Consider the following 17,867-nt stretch of genomic DNA (forward strand, 5'->3'; position numbering starts at 1 on the left):
AGTCGGGCGATGGCTGCTGAAGGAGTTAAACGCTGTTCCCGTTGTGGTAAACGCAGGTCAGCAGCGGGGCTGTGCAAAACGTGCTCCTTAGACGCTCGCGCTAGTACGAGCATGGCGAGCGATGATTCTTCCCACTCGATGGAGCTGGCAGCGGGCGCCATTTTGGAAGCACCGCATGTCTCGACCCTCGCTGTTGCGGAGGAGTCTGAGTGCAGGGGGACACCTCGTTTAGAGGCTGCTAGAGGAGCTCCTACCTCCGTTTCTCCTAATTCGGGTTGGAGAGTCAGGGTGAGTTTTTCTCCCCTGAGATTGTGCTACTAATGCATAAGGTCTTCATGCTGAAAAGAACTCTGCCGCAGGTGTCTGACACTGCGTTGCATTCTGGATCCCCTGCAGGTGTTGATGCCCCGGGGATGGCTATAGATGTTTTCTTCCCCTGAGTGTTGGAAGGATGCTAAACATAGATGGGTAAACTCCCTGTCTGAAAGTGGCGCGTCTCTCCCCCCCCCCCCCCCCCCCCCCCCCCCCCCCCCCCCCCCCCCCCCCCCCCCCCGTGGTCAGGCTGTGGGGAGTCTGAGGGATCTGGCAGGCCCTCATGGACTGATGATCCAGATGAGGGTGCCTGTTTGGGATGCCTAAAGTGGACACGCTGATCATGGCTGTGACTAAAAAGACCACTCTCCCAGTAGAGGGAGGTGTCACTTTGAAAGACATGCAGGACCGGCGGCTTGAATCCGTGCTGAAGCGGTCCTTTGAAATATAGGGCCTTGCCTTAAGGGAGTCTATTTGCAGTTCTTACACAGCCCGGGACTGTCTTTCCTGGTTACAACAGGCGGTGGAACAGCCCGCGGATGGTGCGGGGTCCCTCTCTGAGGTTGCCCCACGGATGGAGTCAGCCCTGTCATTTTTGGCTGACGCCCTTTATGATCTGGTCAGAGCTTCGGCTAAGCAGATGTCTGTGGCAGTTTCTGCCCGCCGCGGCCTTTGGCAGCGGCATTAGGCGGCTGACATGGCCTCTAAGCAAAGGCTGGTGAGGTTACCCTTTCGGGGCCTCCTGTTATTTGGAGAGGAATTGGAGAAGATTGTTAAAGACCTGGGGGACTCTAAGCCCCAGCGGTTACCTGAGGCCTTCTTCCAAGGGTCAGGCGGTTCCCTCCTCTTCCAGACCTCGCTTCCGTGAAGCTCGAAGGTATTGGCCGGGGCGCTCTGCTGGGTTTTCTCAACGTGCCCATTTTCAGCAGAGGAATTCCTTTCACTTGGACAAACGCTCTGCAGCGGCTGGGTCTCGGCCAGGAGTTCAGGGGCACCCTCCACAATGATGGGATGCCGGTCCACTCCTTGATTCCTGCAGTAAGAGGACGGCTTTCCCTCTTTCTCAAGGAGTGGACCAAGATTACCTCGGATCAGTGGATCCTGGACCTGATCAGAGAAGGTTACCAATTGGAATTCGGTGTCCTGGTGAGAGACGTGTTTGTGGAGTCCCGATGCGGCACTCCATCAAACAGGCGACGGTAGAGGAGACCTTGTAAGTCTTGCTGCACCTCGAAGTGGTTATCCCGGTGCCTCCCGCCGAACGTGGCTGCAGCCGCTATTCCATTTATTTTGTGGTGCCTCGAAGAGGCAGGTCTTTCAGACCGATCCTTGACTTTCGAAGAGTCAACGAGACCCTAAAAGTACGACACTTTCGCATTGCGGCGGTACAGCCAGGAGAGTTTCTCATGTCTCTGGACTTAAAAGAAGCGTATTTGGCCCCCGCATCAGCAGTTTCTCCGGTTTGCGGTGTTGGGACATTTCCAGTTTCAGGCCTTGCCTTTCGGCCTAGCTACAACTCCCCGTATCTTTTCCAAGGTAATGGTGGTGGTAGCTGCCTGTCTCAGGTGAGAGGGTATCAGAGTTCACCCTTATCTCGACGACTGGCTCATCAGAGCGGATTCGGCAGACGAAAGTCGTCTTGTCACAGCCAGAGTGGTTACAGTCCTGCAGACTCTAGGCTAGGTGGTCAATATACCCAAAAGTCACCTGACCCCCTCTGTCCCTCGAGTATTTGGGAGTCAGGTTCGACACTGCTTCGGGGTTTGTCTTTCTCCCCGACCAAAGGTGGTGCAAGCTTCAGAATCAGGTCTGTCTCCTGCGGATGCCTCGCCCACGAGCTTGGGACTTTGCCCAGCTGCTGGGGTCGATGACGGCCACCTTCGAGGTGGTTCCATGGGCGAGAGCACATATGAGGCCACTGCAGTTGCCCTGCTTCAACAACGGTCTCCAATTTCCCAGGAATATCACTACAGACTAACGTGACTCCCTGCGGCCCGGCTCATTATGGAGTGGTGGCTCTCCGACAGGATGCTACACCAAGGAATGCCGCTTGCGCTTCCTTCTTGGTGCCTGGTGATAACGGATGCCAGCCTTTTGGGCTGAGGAGCGCATTGCCAGGGAAGCTATGCTCAGGGTCAGTGGACAATCGTGAAAGCGGGGTGGTCCATCAATCGCTTGGAACGGAGAGCGATATTCCAGGCTCTTATGGCCTTCCGCAAGACTCTGAAGGGGCTTGCTGTCCGGGTTCTGTCAGACAACACGACAGTGGTGGCCTACATAAATCGCTAGGGCGGCACTCAGTGCAGGGCCCTGGCCGCGGAGGCCGCTCAGATTTGCCACTGGGCCAAGCTCCACTTGCAGCTTCTGTCAGCAGCTCACATAGCAGGTCAGAGCAACGTGCAAGCCGATTTTCTCAGCAGGCAGCAAATCAACCCGGCGGAATGGGAACTGGCAGAAGTTTTTCTTCAGATTTGTGCCAAATGGGAGACACCCGGAATGGATCTAATGGCGTCAAGTGCAAACGCCAAAGTCCCTCGCTTTTTCAGCAGAATGAGAGATCCTCACTCGGCGGGGTTGGATGCACTGGCTCAACCGTGTCCTGTATGTGTTCCCTCCTAGGCCCTTGATAGGGCGAGTCCTCTTTTGGATTCGACTACACCGGGGATTGATGATTCTCATTGCTCCGGACTGGCCAAGGCATCCGTGGTATGCAGATCTCCGTCGGATGACGGTGGAGACACCGTTTCATTTGCCTCTGGTGCCGAACCTGTTGGTTCAAGGTCCGGTGTCTATGGGGGATCCCTGCCGATTTTGGTCTTATGGCCTGGCTCTTGAGAGGGCGCAATTGAGAGACAAGGGCTACAAGGTCATTTCCACTCTCTTGCAGGCCCGCAACCAGTCCACCTCCGCAGCTTATGCTTGGATCTGACGCACGTTTGAGGCGTGGTGTGTTTCAAAGGTGATCACACCCACGCGAGCTACAGTCTCGCCGATGCTGGACTTTTTCCAGGATGGCTTACAAAAAGGTTTGGCTTACAATTCCCTGCGGGTTCAAGTGGCAGCATTGGCATGCTTTCGTGGGAAAGTCTCGGGCTTATCCCTTGCTGCTCATCCAGACATTGCCCGATTTTCTCAGAGGGGTGCTGCGGCTCTGCCCTCCAGTGCAGTCGCCTTGTCCGGCCTGGAACCTGGGGTTGGTGTTGAAGGCTCTCCAGCGTGTGTCTGAGCTTCAGGCGCTGTCCTGTTGGGACCCTTTTCTACAATTCCGAGTCTGGAGTAACGGTACATACAGGGCCCTCCCTGCCTAAAGTGGTTTCAGCGTTTCACCTGAACCAGCCCATTTTTCTTCCTTTCTTTTCTAGGGAAGATTTTCCGGATTCCTTTGGACAATTACATCTTTTGGATGTCCGCAGGGCTCTGTTGCAGTATCTACAGATGTCAAATGACTTCAGGACCTCTGATCACCTTTTTGTCTTGTTGTCAGGTCCTCGGCGTGGAGGTCCAGCGTCTAAGGCCACTATAGCCCATTGGCTCAAGGAAGTCAGTTTTGCTGCATATCTGCTTTCAGGTCGGTCTCCGCCTGAAGCATTTAACGCGCATTCCACGAGAGCCATCTCCTCCTCGTGGGCTGAAACGGGTGCACTCTCTCTTCAAGAGATCTGTAGTGCGGCTACTTGGGCTTCTCAGCTCTCTTTTGCCCAGCATTGCAGGCTGGATGTTGCAGCGAAGCAGGACGCTGTTTTTGGAGCTCAAGTATTGGCTCGTGGTGTGGCCTGTTCCCACCCTAAGTAGGGATTGCTTTTGTACATCCCATCAGTTAATGGATTCATCTGCTGATGACAAGGAAGGGAAAATTAAGTTCTTACCTTGGTAATTTTCTTTCCTTTAGTCACAGCAGATGAATCCATGATCCCTCCCTGGCTGGCTGACTTTGTTGTTGTTTGTTCAGTTCTTTCATGCAGATGTATATCTCATTGAGAGAAGTTGGAAACTAGTTTTCAGAATTTCTACATGCTGTTTTATTACAGGAGGTTGAGATCGTCCCTCCTTTGTGTGATTATTGCTCCTGTTCTGGGGCGTTTGTTCGCTGTGAGGGAAGTTTTATGTTGTTCTAACTTTATGATTCACTCTGCTTTGGAAATTTCAAATACTGAAGGCAGATGGGGCTAGCCGTCTAAGGGTCACTCTGGTTTTTCAGTGTTCTCTCTCTCTCCACCTGCTGGTAGGCAGATACAACCCATCAGTTAATGGATTCATCTGCTGTGACTAAAGGAAAGAAAATTACCAAGGTAAGAACCTAATTTTCCCTTACTATGTTACTATGGGGCTTATTTTCAAAGCACTTAGCCTTACAGAGTTCCATAGTAACTTTGTAAGGCTGTGCTTTGAAATTACGCCTCCAAGTCAGTACCAACATCCTGCAGTTGCGCTGCCAGCAGCCATTGTTGAGGTATGTTCTAGGGCTAACTGCAGAGAGCTGTGAACTTGTACCCCTTAATAGCCAGATGGTGCTGTCCTTCACTCCACATTCTGATTCTGTACTTTAAAATGTTTATGTTGCTGTTTGTATCTGAACTGGAGAAGGGGTGATAAGAATTGAGTATTCTGTTGGTTTGGAATGAAAAATAAAATATCTAACCAATAGTCATTTTCAATAGATTTCAAAGACTGGATTCTACAGTTCAACCACAGGTAGCTATTTGTCACACTTCTCTACCTTTAGGGGGCCACACACATAGCAACTAGTAGCAAATTGCATAATTTGGTTCTTAGGTGTCACACTAATTACTAGAGAAGCTATGTGGTTTAGTTTTCTAGGTTTCAAGGTAGAATTTGCAATAAAGAAATTATATACACAGTTGAATCATTAAGAGCCAGCCCAGCAGACAGAGAAAGATGATGATGGCAGGGGTATTTTGGCGGGGTTGGGGATGTAAACAGAATGTGTCTTGTGGAATTCTAGCCCTCTGTGCAGGTTGTTATGCATATGGTTTGTACCTCTGTCGGACTGGGAGACAAGGAATGTATTTTGAAAGGTCCAATTTCTTAACCGTGGTGAGTGAATTACATTGGCCCATATGGAGGGAATGGTTTATCTTTGGTACTCCTCATCTAGTCATTTTCTTACTATTTTTTTTTTTTTTTAACTATATACCTGTATACTTAATTTGATATGTTGCATTTTACATTTTTGGTGTTAGTTTTGCCACCCTTCTTCTCCAAGGCTCTTTATAGTTTATTTTCAACATTACAATGGGATGGAAAGAATCTTTTTTTAATGGAGCGAAAAGACATCGGACATGCTCGTGATAATGCTATCTCAGCCAGAGATGGCCCCTTTGATAGATCAAAGCAAGTGAATAGAATACAGCTTTAAGTAGCAATGTATGAGAATCTCAGCCCTTTCCAAGCTGTAGAGGTTGAGATGAGTTTTTCAAACTGCATTCCTACTACAACTGGGACAGATAAGCATATAAATACTGGCACGAAGTAGACAAGCTGCTGCCTGTTGTACCATCTGGAGCCTTTAGAAGAAAGGTGTGGTTTTTCTTCTTGTGTGCTTAAAACTAGAGTCATTGATGGTACAATATTAGACCCAGCCAAATTAGCCTGATGGTAATAAAATGTGATTTTGCATTCTCTCCATGCTGTTCCATATAAACATAGGTGAATTTTGACAAATTCTGCCAAAACATTAAGAAATAACATTTCGATAGAATAGATCCAAGATGGCCGCAGTCTATTGAGGCGCTGTGAGTCGCGTTTCATAGTTGCTTCTATAATGCCTAAACGAAGGGGGAGAGTGACAGCCAGAGCCCCGCTACCTACTCCCTCCTTACCTGGTCCTATCGACCGCTTTGTTCGACCGCAGAGAGTTGCTTTGGAAAGCGGGACGCTGCCAGTAGGGATGTCTGGCGTGTTAGGAGACTCGGTCTCCCCTGGATTAGATACCACTCTCAGCCCCGCTATGCGGACTCCGCCTCCCCAGCCGGTTGGAGCAAGCTCCTTTCTTGCTGACTCGACGGGGTCTCCCAACGAAAGTGGGGTGGACCCGGAAGAACTTCGAGTGGAGGACTCGCTTTCATCGCAAGTTGGAGAAACGCTACCGCCGTGGAATGCGAGGAGAAGTACCGAAGGACAGAGCGAGATCCATGTGATGGCATCTGAGAGGTTTGAAATGCCTAAGGAATTAATTGTCAAACCAAAGGAGGTAACTTTAGATAAACTATGGGATTTAGTTTCTGCCTTGGGACATTCTTTCTTGAAACAGGCAAATGAAACTGTTCCAAAAGTGAACTTATTAGAGAAAGACTTAAGAAAGATGGAGGAAAAGACTAAAGAAATGGATAGTAAAGCCGAAAAGGTTGATCAAAGGATTATAAAATTGGAAACATTACAACCTCTGATGGCAAATGACTTGACTAATCTTAGAAAAAAAATGGAAATATTTGATAACTATACTAAAAGTCATAATTTAAGATTTGTAAACTTTCCCAAGATAAAGACAGTACCTCCTCTTGATATGTTAGAGATACTTGCGAGATATTTTGAATATATCAGACCAGAATTTACCACCATTTACTTCTGTTTATTATGTCCCAGGAAAAGAACTGAATCAAATTCCTGAAACCCCAATAGATGTATCTCTTTTGCTTGAGACTTCTGATTCCGAATTAGCAACGACAGCGACTCTGGTTGCTACCGTTGCGTTGTTACCGGATAAAAATTGGATCTTCCGTCTTTTCTTTCGCAATAGAGAAAAACCCTTTTTGGGTTATAAGATATTATTATTTCCTGATGTCTCTAAGGAGACAAGGAGACGGAGGAAACAATTCTTGCTCCTTAAGTCTGAAATAATACATTTGGGGGGCACCTTTTTTTTAAGGTACCCCTGCAAATGTATAGTAAGACTTGATGGGAAGAAATATGTGTTTACAGAGCCCGCGCATGCATCAGCTCTTATAACTTCGGTAAAAAAGGATAAACGCTAAAGGAATAAGTAATACACCTCAATGGAACTTGCTTTAATTTAAATTAATTTCCTGAATTTATTTTTTTGATTCTCCTTGTATTCCTGAATCTTGGATTTCCAATTTATGGACTTGAGTATTAATAATTTCTTAATAGATATATGTTTAATTTTTCTTTTTATGTAGCTTTTCCTACCAAGATGTTTTCTTGAAATGTTTGATGAAACTGAATAAATAAAATTAAAAAAAAGAAATAACATTTCCACATTTTTGTAGTTCGTGTTTGAGCGGTAAATTGATTTTATTTATATTTTGAAGAACCTGATTTGTAACAGTAGTGAATGTGAGCGGTTAATGGTCGCTTTTTGCTTTATATTTTTCAGAACTTTGAAGATGATGAAATTGAACTTTCCTATGCAAAGAATGGACAAGATCTGGGTGTTGCCTTCAAGATCAGCAAGGAGACCCTGACTGATCAGGTTCTTTATCCACATGTACTCTGCCACAACTGCGCAGTGGAATTTAACTTTGGTCAGATGGCACAGCCATATTTTCCGGTACCTGAAGCCTACACGTTCATTCAGAAGGTTCCACTGGAGGATCGGATCAGAGGCCCAAAGGGACCTGAGCAGAAGAAGGAATGTGAGGTAATTGTCATGGAAATGAAGTTTCTTAATTTTTGGGAATAAACACTGTTCCTTGTCATCAAGCAGATGAAGCCATTACGTATGGGTTGTATCCATCAACCAGCAGGGGGAGATAGAGAGCACTCAACTTTTCACAGTGCCTCATGGCCAGCCAGCTCAACTGCCTCTTCAGTATTCTCTATCTCAACAAGCAGGGTGGCTGCAGCTTCTTCGAGCTCCATCAGAAATCTGCCTGGGGGTAGCTCCTGGCTTGCCAGTTGTTAGCCGGGGTGTTAGAGGCTATAGCAGCTTCACTTTGAAGGCACATAGGTTAGCCCTTTCCCTGCCTTACCCATGCCCCCGTGGATGTGGACATATTAGCTTGCTTTTCCCTGTCCTTTCCCACCCAGTGGATGCAGGCACATTGGTTCGCCTTTCCCTGCCTTTCCCACTCATCTGAGCCTCCGGAGTTCTTATTACCCCTGCTTTCCTCACAGCATTTAAAAAAAAAAAATGGAACAGAGGTTTTCCTTTGATTCTTCTATGGGACCGGAGCTGTGATACTCGGTCCGTTGAGGTAAGAGTGTTTTCTAACTCCTTCGGGGTGGGCCCGCGATCGGGGCGTTTTTGGCGCGAAACCGCCATTTTGAATTTTACCACCGTTTTCGGCGATGGCTGCAGAGAATGTAAAGCGCTGTTCCTGGTGTGTGGCAAGCACAAATCAGCAGCTGGGCTCTGTAAATCGTGCTGAACAGGTGTAAGAGTCGGCCCGAGCATGGCGAGCGATGATTCTTCCCGCTCAGAGCTGGCAGCGGACGCCATTTTGAATTCTCCGCATGGCGCGGCCTCCGTAGAGACGCCCTGAGCCCGGGGGGGGGGGGGGGGACCTCGAATTGAGGCTGTTCAGGGAGCGGCTAGCCCCGGATGGGATCTGGGTGCCCAGGGCGAGTTTTTCTCCCCTGATTTTGTGTTGTTATTGCATAAAGCATACATGCTGAGAAGAGCTCTCCCTCAAGGGTCATCTGAGGCCCCTTCTATTGTTTCCCCCCCCCCCCCCCCCCCCGATGGATTCTGGCCTGGGACTGCCCGCTGAGGCTATTTTCCCTGATAATTGGCATAACGAAAAGCGTAGAAGGGCTAATTCCCTTCAGATTGTGGTGCAACTCCCCCCCCCCCCCTACAGGTCCTTTCTATTGAAGAGCCTGACAGTGGCACGGCCTCCTCTGAGAATCCTAGGATGGCTAGTACCAAAAAGCCTGCTTGAGCCTTTCCTTTGCATGACTCCAAGAGCTTATTTCCGCTCAGTGGGCTGACCCCGAGGGACCTTTGAAAGTTTCCAGGGCTATGGGGCAATTATACCCTCTGCGTGAGGAGCATTTGGCTCACTTTGCAATGACTAAAGTAGATGCCCTAGTCACTGCGGTGACAAAGAGAACTACCCTCCCTGTGGAAGGAGGAGTTGCCCTGAAGGATATACAAGACCGTAGGCTTGAAGCAGCGCTTAAACGGTCCTTTGAAATTGCAGATCTTACTGTTCGGGCGTCTGCATGCAGTTGTTATGCTGCTAGAGCCTGCCTGGCGTGGTTGCAACAGGCAGTGGAACAGCCCGGAGATGGAGCGGAGCCCTTCTCGGATGTGGCTCCGCGGCTGGAGTCGGCCTTGTCCTTTTTGGCTGATGCCCTTTATGATATTGTCAGAGCTTTGGCTAAACAAATGGCAGTAGCAGTGGCGGCTCGCCGTCTTATTTTGCTACGACATTGGGCAGCGGACATGGCCTCTAAGCAAAGGTTGGTGAAGTTGCCCTTTCAAGGCCTTTTATTTGGTGAGGAGTTGGGAAAAAAAATTGTTAAAGGCCTGGGAGATCCTAAACCCCAGCGCTTGCCCGAAAATAGGCCGAGGCCTTCCTCCAAGGGCCAGGCGGTCCACTCCTCTTATAGACCTCGCTTCCGTGAAGCTAGAAGGTACCGCCCGGGGCGTTCTGCTGGGTTCACTTCTCGTGCCCGTTTTTCAGCAGAGGAACTCCCTTCGCTTGGACAAGCGTTCCGCACCGGCCCCCTCCTCGCTTCCTGTCATCGGAGGACGTCTTTCCCTCTTTGCCGAGAAGTGGGCCAATATTTCCTCAGATCAGTGGGTTCTGGACCTGATCAGAGATGGCTACAGAATAGAATTCAATGCCCCAGTAAGAGACGTGTTTGTGGAGTCCCGATGCGGTTCTCCCGCCAAACGGGCGGCGGTAGAGGAGACTTTGCAAGGTCTGATTCAGTTAGGGGCCATGTCCCGGTACCTTCCGCCGAACACGGCTACGGCCGATACTCCATCTACTTTGTGGTGCCGCGAAAAGGAGGGTCTTTTCGCCCTATTCTGGACTTAAAAGAATTAAACAAGTCCCTGAGAGTGCGGCATTTCCACATGGAAACCCTGCGCTCCGTCATTCCTGCGGTACAGCCAGGAGAGTTTCTCACATCTCTAGACCTGAAATAAGCTTACTTGCACATACCAATTTGGCCCCTGCACCAGATGTTTCTGAGGTTTGCGATATTGGGAAAAAATTTCCAGTTCCGTGCCTTGCCTTTTGGCCTCGCCACAGCTCCCCGAACCTTTTCGAAGGTAATGGTGGTAGTAGCTGTTTTGCTCAGGCGAGAAGGTATCAGGGTTCACCCGTACCTAGACGACTGGCTCATCAGAGCAGACTCTGTAACAGAGAGCTATCAAGCTACAGCCAGAGTGGTCTCAGTACGTCAATCTCTAGGCTGGGTCGTCAATATGGCCAAAAGTCACCTGACCCCCTTGTAATCTGTAGAATATTTGGGGGCCAGGTTCGACACAGACTCGGGCTATGTATACCTACCCGAGCTAAGGCGGTGCAAGCTTCAGAATCAGGTCCGTCTGCTCCTGAGGATGCCCCGCCCGCGAGCTTGGGACATTGTCCAGCTGCTGGGATCGATGACAGCCACATTGGAAGTGGTGCCCTGGGCGAGAGCGCACCTACTTCAAAGATGGTCTCCAGTTTCTCAGGATTATCAATGTAGACTTTCTTGGCTCCCTGCGGCCCGACTCAGCATGGAGTGGTGGCTCTCAGACAGCATGCTGCGGCGAGGAATGCCGATGGCGCTCCCCGATTGGTGTCTAGTAGTGACAGATGCCAGCCTGAAGAGCTGGGGCGCACATTGCAAGGGGAAGCATGCCCAGGGTCTATGGACACCCGAGGAGTCGGAGTGGTCCATCAACCGCCTGGAGTTGAAAGCGGTGTTTCAGGCGCTTCTGGCCTTTCAAGTGACCCTGGAAGGATTGGCTGTCAGAGTGATGTCGGACAACACGACAGCAGTGGCCTACATAAATCGACAAGGCGGCACTCCGTGCAGAGCACAGGCCGAACAGATTTGCCACTGGGCCGAGCTACATCTTCAGTTTCTGTCGGCAGCTCACATTGCAGGTCAGAGCAACGTGCAAGCCGATTATCTAAGCAGGCATCAGATCGATCCAGCAGAATGGGAACTAGCAGACAAAGTATTCCTGCAGATATGTGCCAAATGGGGCAAGCCCGTGATGGATCTTATGGCGACAAGTTCAAATGCCAAAGTCCCGTGCTTCTTCAGCAGACGGAGAGATCCTCGCTCGGTGGGGTTGGATGCCTTGACTCAGCCCTGGCCTCCGGGCCTACTGTATGTGTTCCCTCCATGGCCCTTGATAGGGCGAGTGCTCCTGCGGATTCGGCTGCACTCAGGAGAAGTGGTCCTCATCGCCCCGGATTGGCCCAGGAGGCCTTGGTGTGCGGACCTCCGACAGATGCTAGTGGAGGCTCCCCTTCATTTACCTCTGGTACCGAACCTGTTGTCACAGGGCCTGGTAGCCATGGAGGACGCCTGCCGCTTTGGTCTTATGGCCTGGCGATTGAGAGGGCGCAATTGAGGGACAAAGGCTATTCAAACACAGTCATTTCCACTCTCCTGCGTTCCACTTCCGTGGCTTATGCCAGGATTTGGTGCCAGTTTGAGTCTTGGTGTGCTTCAAAAGCGATCACACCCATGCGGGCTCCTGTCTCGCCGATTCTGGACTTTTTGCAGGCCGTCTTTTTAGTGGCCATTACCTCGGCGAGACAGGTGTCAGAGCTCCAGGCGCGGTCCTGTAGAGACCCATTTCTGCAATTCTCAGAGTCAGGGGTCACGGTTCGGACCGTGCCTTCCTTCATGCCTAAGGTGGTTTCAGCGTTTCACCTAAACCAGCCTATTTTCTTGCCCTCCTTTGATAAGGAGGAGTTTCCAGAATCTTTTGGGCAGTTGCAGCTGTTGGATGTGCGCAGGATTCTGCTGCAGTATCTGCAAGTTACTATCTCTTTCAGGATCTATGATCATCTGTTTGTTTTGCTATCAGGTCCTCGCAGAGGGTCTCCAGCGTCTAAAGCCACTATTGCCCGCTGGCTCAAAGAAACTATCTTTTCAGCTTATCTGCTTGCCGGCCGGTCTCCGCCTGTAGCCTTTAAGGCGCATTCTACCAGAGCGATTTCTTTCTCTTGGGCTGAAACTGGAGCACTCTCTCGTCAAGAGATATGCAGTGCAGCAACATGGGCTTCTAAGCTCTCTTTTGCCCGACATTACAGGCTGGATGTGGCTGCTAGGAGGGATGTGCGTTTTGGAGCACAAGTGCTAGCGTGTGGTGTGACCTGTTCCCACCCTATATAGGGATTGCTTTGTTACATCCCATACGTAATGGCTTCATCTGCTTGATGACAAGGAAGGGAAAATTAGGTTCTTACCGTGGTAATTTTCTTTCCTTTAGTCATAGCAGATGAAGCCATGAGCCCTCCCTATATGATTGTATGCTGTGAATCTGTTTCAGGTTCTGTTCTTGTTTCCTGAAGTTCCTTCCTTGGGAGAAAGTTGGAAAACAGTCTTCAGGATTCATGTTCACTTATAGGAGAATGAGTCCATTCCCTCCAGTTTGTTTTGGAGGATGAGTTTATTCCCTCCAGGAGGATGTGTTCATTCCCTCCTTTTGAGTTCATGCCCTTGTTAAGGGGCTATCGTTCGCTGTGAGTAAAGTTCATGTTATTCCCATTGCGGTTTGCCTTACTGCTTTGGAAGCTTCAAATACTGAAGATGCAGTGGAGCTGGCTGGCCATGAGGCACTGTGAAAAGTTGAGTGCTCTCTATCTCCCCCTGCTGGTTGATGGACACAACCCATACGTAATGGCTTCATCTGCTATGACTAAAGGAAAGAAAATTACCAAGGTAAGAACCTAATTTTCCTTTTGTATATTTCAGTTTGGGAATAAATGCTGTTCGTCTATTTGTTTCTTTAACAATCTTGTTTAAAAGACAGCGTCTTTAGTATATCTTATCCTCTGTTTCCACTGTTGCTTTTTGAAGGATATTGCTGTTCTTAGTTGACGTGGTTGCTCTATGGCAGGAGTGGTCAACCTGAGGCCCACTATTGAATTTTATGTGGCTCATGAGACCACAGGAAGTATGCACAAGAAACATTATTAACCAGAGGTTTTGCAATTTTAAATACTGTATATTGCAAATAACCACTCTAGCAGTTTCCATAGTTTTTAGTTGAATTTCTTTTATCTCAGGTCTATGGAGCTCTGTACATTTCCACTTCCAACATTAGGTAATGCTGCAGCCCACTAGGGATAGTACTACTAACGTGGTCACTCTGCTATATGGAGTGCTGCAGGCATGTGTATAATGGTGCCATTTCAGAGATTTATTTGGATTTATTTACTGCCTTTTTGAAGAAATTCACCCAAGGATGTATGCGAGAAGATCAGTTGGACATTGACAGAAGTCATCGCCAACAGAAAACATATTCAGATAACAGTTCATGTAGCATGGTGTATGCTACTTAATGTCAACACAATCGCATCCAATGACAAGGATCCTAGTGCAAGAGCTGCTGCAGTTACCCAAGGCAGTGTCATTTACTGGTATCTTCATATGTTTACACTCATGGAAGATCAGCATAGGTATAGCAATCACATGGACAGCATTGTTGGGAGCTTATGCCATACTTTGAATCATTTTGGGCACATTTCCTGTGCAGAATTTCCCATTTGGCATTCCCTTTGGTCCAGGGTGGAAGATTGTTGTTATACATTTCTTTTTTAGCTTCGTCCTTCTGTTGTTTTTCACTTTTTTGTATCCTCCCACTAAGTCTGTAGCTATAGAGTTTTACCAAAGTGACCGCTGTATAATACTATAATTGTAACTAGTACACATTCTTAAATCACACCAAAGCACAAGCCTCTGCTTCCTATCATTTTGCTTGTAATGAGGTTATAGATGGATGGATGGATGAACATGATATCCATATAGGTTCCTGCTATACTTAGTGCAAAGATGCCTAAAATATGATGCCTGCAAGCTTTTAGAAAGATTTTGACTAGTTTAGTCTTAAAGTAACTCAACGATAAGGGCGTTTTGAGTGTTGAGCAAATAGCAGATTTGCATGGGGGTCTTATTAGTTTCTTTTATCCCTTCCTTCCACTGTTTTGCAACAGGTTGTGATGATGGTTGGTTTGCCTGGAGCAGGAAAAACAACATGGGTTTCCAAACATGCAGCAGAAAATCCTGGAAAATACAATATTCTTGGCACAAATACCATCATGGACAAAATGATGGTATGTAATGGAACTTCCCACTGTTAAAAGTGCACTTTGGTTCAAAAAAACATTCATTAGATGTTTTGTTTGGGTTTGAACTAAATCCATATGTAGGAGGTATTTAAATTAATCTTTTAATCTTTTTTGCATCTGTAGGTGGCTGGCTTCAAGAAGCAGATGGCTGAAACTGGAAAACTGAACACACTGCTGCAGAGAGCCCCACAGTGTCTTGGCAAATTCATTGAGATTGCTGCTCGTAAAAAGCGGAACTTTATCCTGGATCAGGTAAAAACCACACACTAGAGGGGATAGTTAAATTCCTTTAGCATCCTCACCAGATCAATCCAAGACCAGTGGTTTGAGGTAGAGAATGCAGGTTTATCTCCAGCAGATGAAGGATGGTCCTGTGTGAGTATCTTGAATGGGGCAGTGCCTTTGGGAAGTTGGAGACGTGCGGTCCTAACTTGGAGGTGGTTGCCCGGTTGATTTGCTAGACAAAGGGAGCTGGGGCCTGGGAGCTTGTGTATAGCAGCCAGTTTGTAGGCATGCAGTTACAATACTGGCTGGTCCTGGTTACTCGTGCCCAGCTGTGTACAAGGAGGTGCTGGGGCATGCAGGGAATGCAGTAGTGGCACTAGGGTAATGATTGACCATTTGAGTCAGACTTTATACTGCTCCTCTACAGAGCCTTTCAACTGCACAAGTTTTGGAGGCAAGGTGGGCTCCCCTTCCCCTTGCAGGTCTCTGTCCCCCGAGGGCCTGAGTGACTGAGGCGGCTCAGTTATGGTGTTCCAAACGTTTGGCTGTTCAGAAGCCTTTGGAAGAGGTGCTGATGGGCACAGTGGTTAGGCTCTTTTGTAAAAAGAGCTTGCTTGACTGCTAAGTTGCTCAAACCCTGCCCTTATGCCAGCTCAGAAGGAGCTCCCAATCCTGGTGGGCACTAGGAAAATCATCTTGCTTTTCCTTTGCGTGAGAAACTGCAGACCTTATTCTTGACAGAGTGGGGCACCATGTATGGGAGTCTTCATGTGGGCTGGGCTATGAATAAGTTGCATCCATTGGTGTCTCAAGAGAAGGAAAGAAGACTGCCTTAGTTACAGCGATCACAAGAAGACTGGTGCCAGTGGAAGGTGGCACAGTGCTGAAGAATGTCCAGGATCATAAGACATCCATATCAGTTTACAGTTCCTGTGTGGCTAGAGCTCGTCTCTACTGGATGCAGCAACTTTGTACCTCGGATCTTGGAAGGCTTAAAATGTTGTTTCCATGGGAGCCATAGTCATGTCTAACCTATGCAGCCGATGCTCTGTACAATTTGGTCAGGGCCTCAACAAGGAGTATGTCATCTGTGATCACTGCCAGGAGGCTGCAGCGGCTGAGGAATTGGATGACTAATGCAACATCTAAGGTTTGTCTCGCAAATTTCCCTTTAGGGTAGCCGTTCTCAAACTGTGCAGGGTGCCACAGTGAACTTGAGGAGAGCTGTGGCATATTTTAAAACCACCTTCAAAATTGTGGCACCCATGGAATGGCTTGGAGGGGGGGGGGGGTGCCCAAGCCCCACCAGCTGACTGGTCCACTGCCTGAGCCCCAAGTCCCATGCTGCCTGAGGAAGTTGGCATACTTAGTTGCTGCCACTGGCTCTCCCAAACGTGCCATGGGAGTGCTGGTGTTGGTGGCTGAAGCATGCCTTTGACTTCAGGTAGGCAGCATGGTTCCCAGGAAAGAGACTACTTAAGTTAGCAGGGCTCGTACATTCCTAGGCAGGAGACCACTTAAGCTAGCAGGGCTTGTACATTCCGACCAGCAAAGGTAGGACACCATGCCGCTGCCACAGGGGGGTGGAGGGGGGGGAGACCTGAGAGAAAATGTGTGACCTAGGGTTGCCATGAAACAATTACACCTAAGGGTACTATAAACCGAGAAAGATTGGGAACCACTGCTTTAGGGGAAATTTTCTGTTTTGAACAACTGGACGCTGGCTAGGGACTTTGGTAAGTTGGCTCATAGTGGGCTAGGTCTGTGAGACGATGTGGCACCTTTCACCTTTCTTGCTTCAGTCCTTCTTTCTTGGGGACAGGAAAGGAGAGAATTGGGGGCGAGGGAGAAACATTTCAGTGCCCCTTGGAACGGAATAATGTATCCCCTAGTCCAATCTGTTAAGCAAATAGGTCAGCTGGCCACCTTTCTCAAGGAGTAGACCATAATTTACTTCAGATCATTGGATCTTGGAAGTGATCAGAGAAGGTTCCAATCATTTCTGCATGGAGGTCCTTTGTTACAGCAGGGTAGTTTCTTACAGCTCTTGGCCTGAAGGATGACTACCTTTATATTCCAATATGGCTTCCTCATTAACGGTTTCTTTGCTTTGTGATCTTGGGGCAGAATTTTCAAAGTTCAGAAAATGCAATTTGATCTGACCATGGTGCTTCAAACCTTTTTCAAGTTGATGGTGCTTGTGGCGTCATTCCTGCTCAAGGAGATATTGGTATGCATCCATATCTGGATGATTAGTTGATCAGGGTATCGTTGGGTTACAAATGAACAGTTTTAAGTACTCACAACTTGACTGCAGTTGTGTACATCAATAAGCAAGGGGACATACGGAGCACTACTAGTCCTGAAATCTGTCTTTCAGTCGGTGTAGAGACTGGCCAACCTCTCAATAGCTAATATAGCTGGCAGTCTCAACCTTTAGGTGGACTTCTCAGCAGGTACTCCTGGGGGAATGGGAACTATCGGTGTAAGTTTTCTTCTTTCTGATCAGGCAGCATTGGGGGCTAGATTCCAGATGAAAAGATGACAGTTTGAACATGAAACGAAGAGCAGTCTTCCTTAACCTAGGAGCACACAGAGAAGCTGCTTGGTCAGAATAGGGAGTTCTGTGCTCAGCAGGCCCTGAGAGCCTGGAGTTATTTCCAGTTTCTTGGCTTCACTCTGGACGTGGCACTTCGGGCAAGAGTTGGCAAATGACCACTCTAATTCCTTAATGGGCTTTGAAATGCCAACAGTCCACTAGTAAATGACTCTTATCATATCGGCCTCAGTACTACTCAGTGCTCCTTTCAAAGCCTAGTTGCTCAGATGGCGACTACCCTAGAGGTTGTTCGTAGGCGCAAACTCACATTTGACATTTGCAAAAGTCTTAGGTGTCACATTGGAGCCCCAGGTCCAGATCAGCTGGTGGGACAGCCCTGCTTTGCTCCTCAAGAGAATAGTTTGTGGTAGAGTTGTAGCGTGGAAACTAGCAGACAGCAGAAAATGTAAAAAATGATGTAATACAGGAACTTAATTGCAATGTTGAGTATATTGTTTTAAATTCTGTAGTTATTCTTCTTGCTTAAGTCTTTAATT

The 17,867-nt window shown here is 48.3% G+C and overlaps 1 protein-coding gene across 1 annotated transcript in view; it reads left to right on the top strand.

Annotated features, from left to right (window-relative positions):
• The window catches only part of HNRNPU (heterogeneous nuclear ribonucleoprotein U), a 90,687-nt gene that overhangs the window by 18,240 nt on the left and 54,580 nt on the right, over window positions 1–17,867 (top strand). The window contains exons 7-9 of the mRNA XM_030196462.1: window positions 7,667–7,930; window positions 14,412–14,531; window positions 14,670–14,798. Of these exons, the coding sequence (XP_030052322.1) occupies window positions 7,667–7,930; window positions 14,412–14,531; window positions 14,670–14,798 (513 nt within the window). The remainder of the gene's footprint in view (window positions 1–7,666; window positions 7,931–14,411; window positions 14,532–14,669; window positions 14,799–17,867) is intronic.

Source organism: Microcaecilia unicolor, chromosome 3, assembly GCF_901765095.1.
Source record: "Microcaecilia unicolor chromosome 3, aMicUni1.1, whole genome shotgun sequence".
NCBI classification, from domain to species: Eukaryota; Metazoa; Chordata; class Amphibia; order Gymnophiona; family Siphonopidae; genus Microcaecilia; species Microcaecilia unicolor.